The sequence below is a fragment of the Mus pahari genome, chromosome 1 (genome assembly GCF_900095145.1).
Source record: "Mus pahari chromosome 1, PAHARI_EIJ_v1.1, whole genome shotgun sequence".
Taxonomy (NCBI): domain Eukaryota; kingdom Metazoa; phylum Chordata; class Mammalia; order Rodentia; family Muridae; genus Mus; species Mus pahari.
This window is the reverse complement of record NC_034590.1, coordinates 92,954,042-92,960,041: the sequence shown is the minus strand read 5'-3', so window position 1 is coordinate 92,960,041 and position 6,000 is coordinate 92,954,042. Positions and strand designations below refer to the sequence as shown.

The following is a 6,000-nucleotide window of genomic DNA, read 5'->3' as shown; positions in this document are numbered from 1 at the left end:
ATGTAACATTTTAGGGTTAACCACAGGCTCATCCCACTGTTGTTCCCCAAGGTGTTCCATCTTTTCCAGGTAGTTCTTCTGTGGATTCGAGGAATCTTTTCTCATCCTATGCTATAAACGTTGTTTTCTTTGGTGTGTGTATTGAATTCCTTTGGAAGCTCTGAACTTCCCTTAGGCTTTTCAGATTTCCCTTCTTCTTCCACTGAATCACTTTGGTCTATCAAGCCTGTACTTTCAAAGGTCTATATCTAAGACTTTGTTTCCTTTGAATGGAAACAGAGATGCATTCTTCTTGTGTCAAACTCTATGTTACTTTCTATAGGGAATAATAATTTATTTAAATCTTTAACTGCATCTTCAAATTCTTCAATTTGGGGGCTTGACTCTTCTTTTTGTTTGTAGGTAGGCCAGTTTAAAAAAATTAAGTGTGTGTGTGTGTGTGTGTGTGTGTGTGTGTGTGTGAGAGAGAGAGAGAGAGAGAGAGAGAGAGAGAGAGAGAGAGAGAGAGAGAGAGTAGGTCAGAGAGTAACTTGCTGCAGTCAGGTCTCTGCTTCTACCACGTGAGTCCCAGGGATGGAAGTCAGTTTGTGACGTTTGACAGCTAGAACCATCCTTGACGGGCTATATCCCTTGTGCCCTAGACTGGTGTTTAGCATGGTCTGAGGTTTAGAGATTGGTGACTTTCATTCCTGAGCCACATGGCTGAAACATGATTTCTAACTCTTCTGTCTTTGGTTCAGTGTCACTGAGGTTTGCTGGATGCCTGTGGCTGACAATTGAGTTTGATGGTTGACAGTTCCCTGGCCTCTGTTCTCTCTTTATGATAGTAGATTTCACTTTCCACCTACTACTAGCTCTTCCTTCTACACGGCAAGTCTGAGCAACACTCCACAAGGATCGGCTTCACACTCTCGTCTTAAAACTTTGTCTTGTCCATGTTGTGACCAAATTGACATTAAAATCCACGTCATCCACTTGGTAAGCTAGTGCACGATTGGTACCAGAACTGAATGAGGTTTGTACAGTGCTCCCCGATATAATGACAACATCTGTTTTGCATTGTTCTTTTTACTGCTTTCTGTAGCCCAGGCTGACCTGGAATTTGTGATCCTTCTGTGTCAGCCTCCTGAGTATCTGGATTTTCAGGCTTATGTCACCACTGTCTAGTTTCATGGTAGCATCTGAATGTAGTGACTCAATGGCTGACTCAGGTTTGGCAAATTTTCTTGAAGTCCTGTCTTGCTTTAATGAATCTTGTTGGATGGGGTGCCTCAAGCCTGTCATTCTAGCATTTGGCCGGCGGAGGCAGGAGGATCAGTAATTTAAGGCCATCCTCAGCTATGAGATGCCTCAAAAACCAAACCAAACCAAAGCCTTATTTCAACACTTCCTGTTGTAATTAATCTTGATGGCTTGCAGTTTGCTGCCTGACTCGAGGGTCCACATTTGTGTTGTAATCGCTACAGACTTTTACATTTCTTGTTCTTTGAGCTCAAGATGCACCCTGCATTAGGTACTTTGCTCTCTGTTATAAGAAAATGCAGGACAAGAAGCAATGTGAGGGAGGAAGGATTTAATCCAGCTTCCAGTTCTAGGAAGGGATGTTTACCATGATGGGGAAGGCACTGCAATAGACATTTTTGAGGCAGCTTGCAGTAAGACCACACTGCCTCCACGTTCAGAAAGCAGAAGGAGCTGAAAGCTCCTAACTCAGCTAGTTCTCTGCGGTCTGGGACCACAGATGATGGAATGCTGTGGCCCACATTTAGAGTGGATCTTCCCATGTCAATTAACCTGGTGTAGATAATTCTTCACAAACACACACACAGATTTGTTTCTAAAGTGATTCTATTTTCTGTCAAGTTGACACTTTAAACCATCACACAGCCTGTAAAGGATGCCTTAGCTCACTGGACACAGGGAATGTTGTGTTTGTGGAGCCAAGGTTGCCAAGTCAGGAGGACATGGCTGCAGGTCATAAAACTAACTTGGTTCAGTTGGACGAAAGGGTTCAGCAAGGCGAAATGATTCCACCAAGTTCCCCAGCCTCACTGTTACTGCAGGGCTGGGAATCAGAACCTTGTGGCCATTTAAGGCAGCGGGGGACTCAGAGGCCCCTCAGTGCAGGGGCCTAGGGAAGGCCAGTCTCCTTTGGCTGGGGAGTCTGGAGGTCATCTGATTGACCCTTCTCTTTTTGGCCTTTCCCATGGACCAGTTTAAGTATTGAGGGCGCAGAGCTGGTTCACCCCATAGATCTGCCTCAGCTCACTCCTGCCGGGCTAGGATATACCCTGGTCTGACTCGCCGCTATAGGTTAGGCCCACTCGCTCAACCTAACCTCAGCTCGGTTCAATTCACCCTCACTTGACTGGGCATCACTCGACTAGGACTATTATCCCGCTCGGCTTGGCTAGACTCTTCTCCCCTTCCTCCTCCCACTTCCCCGGCTGGCTTGACTCCGGGTCCGACTGGACAAGGCCCCATCCCTGTGTTCCGCCTTGCAGGACGAGCCAGGATCTGCGAGGCTCACTTGCGTTCTAGTTGTCACCACTAGAGCAGGTAGCTAAGTTTGACTCTGCTCCGCCCATCCCGCCCATCTCTAATTAAGAACCGCTGAGTCTAGGTGCCGGGCTGGGCGTGTCTCCGCTCTTCTTAGCGGAGCCACGCTCGTCTGTCTCCGATTGGCTCAACTCCATCCCTCTCCGCTCACCGATTGGTTCGGCTCCACTCCTAAGTTCGCCCAGCAGACTGGGTCCTGCTACGCCTGACTTCTCCGGTTTCGACCGGGTTGGACCCAGCTCGGCTCCACCTATCTGGTTTCGGCCCTGTTCGGCTCGGCTCCACCCACCTCGGCGCGGCCTCACTGCTCCCCGCCCTGATCGGCTTAACTCCACCCATGTTGGGTCCGTCCGCACCTGTTCCACCTCTCTGGTTTCGGCCTCTTTCGGCTCGGCTCGGCCACCCTCGTGGTAGGGGCGGGCGGCGGCGCTGGAAGTGACGCGGCGAGGGCGGGGCCGAATTGTAGCCTCCGTCACCGCCTCCGGGGCCGGGAAGCGATGTAGGTAGGACCCGCCAGACGGTCCCCAGTTCTCCTCGGCCCGAGCCCCGCGGCCTGCCGTCGCCGCCGCCACCGCCGCCGCCATGAAGAAGCAATTCAACCGCATGAAGCAGCTGGCCAACCAGACCGTCGGCAGGCGAGTGCGCGGGGCGCGCCGGCGGGGGGCGCGCGGGGGGCGGGCCGGTCCTGCGCGCGAGGAGCTGGGGAGCGGGGAGAGCCGGGCGCGGCCGGGCCTTGGGCCCCGCGGGGCTGGGGTCTGCGCCTAGCTACGACTCGGGCGCTGCCCATTGTCCTGGCCGGAGGAGCATCGTCCTCGGGAGACCCACGAGGGTCTTTACTTCTCCCTGTCCCCGCCAGCCGGAGCTCGCCGCCTGGTGCGAAAACTCCGTAAACTTGTGTGCCTCACGCAGTGCCAGGCGCGCAGCTTTGGGGCCGGTGTTCTCTGGCTCTCCCTGCTGACCCGCTGTTGCAGCCTTCCTCCGAGAAGAGCTTGCTGGTCACTGGGAACCCAAGGGGTGTTAGGCTACTGTAGCTTGCCCAGTTAAGTTCAGCCCCCCCCCCCCCCCCCGTGAAGGAATCGAGATGTGCAGTCTTCAAAATCCAGGCTTTTGGGAATTTGCTGCGAGTTCTTGAGGTCTAGAGATTTGGAAAGCGAAAAGGATGCCATTTCTCATCTCACCTTGGATGTGGTATTTTGTGACACTGCGTGAGTGCTTGACAAGAAACTGATTTTTTTTTTTTTTAAATGAAAGAATACAGGAGGGACAGTAGATGAGTAGGCTGTAGAACAGGAACGATTTGTGGTTTTTAGAGCTTTCAGGAGGCTGTTGTCATGTGCTGTGCTATCTGGAACAAATATTTCAAGGTCTTGCAGGGCGGATAGCTGTGCTGAACCAATTTGCTGGTTATTCTGCACGGAGATAGATGGGTTTTTCACAGCTCTCACTCTTTCCCTCCTCCCTTAGCAGTTAAGGGCAGTTTGGTTTGGTTAAAGCACGTGAGACACTTCTTTTTTTATGTGTACGAAAATACTTTTACTTCCTCTTGGGTTTTCTAAATTTGCTTTTTACAATGTTTCATTTCCCTCAACCTTTTGCTAAGTTTTGTTATTGAGTTTCTAAAAAGAAAAATAGAAGAAAAAAATCCCTCCATCATGTAATCTTGGTATGCTCTATCCAGACTCAGTCCCTGCCCCTTAAACCCACACATGCCTAGTTTTTTGTTGTGTGTAGAGTTAGAGAAAGACGAGGGTCAAGGCAAGTAATCTTAATGGCATGAACAAGAAATATGAGAAATGATAATTTCTTGTGAGTCTTGTACTCCTTTTAGATATGCATGGCAGAATCAAAACTTAGTGGCTGCCACAGTGTCTTTGTTAGATTGTTATTTATTAGGTTTTGTCCTGTGTGGGACAAGGGAAAGTTGCTGGTTTTATGCAAAGTCCTGAGAGCTTTCTGCCTTGAAAGCTGGTTAGGGTTTTGTAGGCCCCTGCTTCTCCTTAGCCTCTCTTCCTATTTTTATGTTCTGGCCATAATTGCCCACTTTCAGTTCCCACAGGAGGCCTATGTTTCTTATATGTTACCCTCTTCCTGGAATTGCCATAAGCCTTTCTTACCACACCTGGCTGATAATAACCTTTCTTGTTCTTCACTTCTCTCAGTCTGTGTCCTTAGAAGATCCTTGATGTCTTGGATAGGCACCGTCTTGATACCATGTGCTTCCTGCTTTCTGTAATCAAACTGCCTGCTTGTGTTGGCTGTTTGAGCACCCCGAGAGTCTTTCCTATGTATCTTTGATTCCCAGGGTCTGTGTGTGACTCCCATCCAGGACAGATGGCCTGTCAAAATTGTCAATTCTGGGATTCCAGCTTGTCCTACATTGCCTGGTGCTGCGGAATTAAGTTTGGGAAAATATGAACAGGATGGAGTGGTAGTGATTCATACTGGGACAGTAATTCTGGCCCTGACCTTTGACTCTGTTTGAAAGTCTTTATTGCTGGATGCCAGGGGAAGCTGCAGCTATTACAGAGCTGTAAGGGTGTGGTAGCCATAAGACTAAAGTCAGAACATCTGTTTTTACTGGGGGGGGGGGAACCTGTTGCTCTCTTGTTGATTTCCTAGATAACCTCCCCCCCACCGTGTGTGTGTGTGTGTGTGTGTGTGTGTGTGTGTGTTCCCTATTTAAGTAACCCTAAGGGGGTAGGAAGAAAAATGGAGGACAGAACTGAGAATTATTATTCAGTGAGCCAGATGGTTGGTGCACATCAGAAGCAGATCGTGGGTGTATTTGGGTAAAGAAGAATGCTTTTCTAGCACAGATTTCTCGCAGCTGTGATCTGGATAGAGGAGGAGTTTATCTGTGTAATTGACTGCAGTTATCAGTTTGTGGAGTTCTAGGTGCTATCTTGCCGTGAGGAATTTCTATGGGATGGAATGCTTGTGAGGTACTCCACCGAGAAGTTTCATGGGACTAGCATGGTTGAGGATTAGTAATGCCTAGAAAGAATGAGCTACCATGATGCAGTTTGTGTGCAGAAGGGGGATGCGTCTGTGGGCAAGGCTTAGGAGGTGGTCTCACGATGTGGGCACCCTAAAAAAGAGTAGTGGGATGGGTGTTCTTGTCACCTGCTCTTTTTTGAGTCTCATATTCAGTGAACACTGAGTGAGGCTACACTGTACACACCACTGTGCGATATTAAAGAATCAAAGACCAATACAAGAGATCTCTGCCCTGGAGCTTCTCAGTAGATACATGGAGGAGATAGGCAAGCCCCAAGCAATTAACATAAGCTAAGCACTTCCAGAAGGATGGCAGTGCATGGAGGAGAACCTGCCTGCCACTGGATAGAGGAGCTCATAACAGCTGCTCTTGGGACGTGTGAGCAGAGCCTGTGCTTTCTTTCCCCCGCCACACTTCTTTCAGATTTGCTTACAAGAATTAGG

At 49.2% G+C, this 6,000-nt stretch overlaps 1 protein-coding gene across 4 annotated transcripts in view; it reads left to right on the top strand.

Annotated features, from left to right (window-relative positions):
- Positions 1-3,021: 3,021 nt before the first annotated feature.
- Arhgap17 (Rho GTPase activating protein 17) overlaps positions 3,022-6,000 on the top strand; it is a 94,808-nt gene continuing 91,829 nt past the window's right edge. For 3 of the 4 annotated variants that reach the window (XM_021194038.1, XM_021194055.1, XM_021194022.1), the window contains exon 1: positions 3,022-3,194. In XM_021194038.1, the coding sequence (XP_021049697.1) occupies positions 3,142-3,194 (53 nt within the window). In that variant the 5' untranslated portion in view covers positions 3,022-3,141. The remainder of the gene's footprint in view (positions 3,195-6,000) is intronic. The other variant, XM_029537624.1, reaches the window with a different exon arrangement.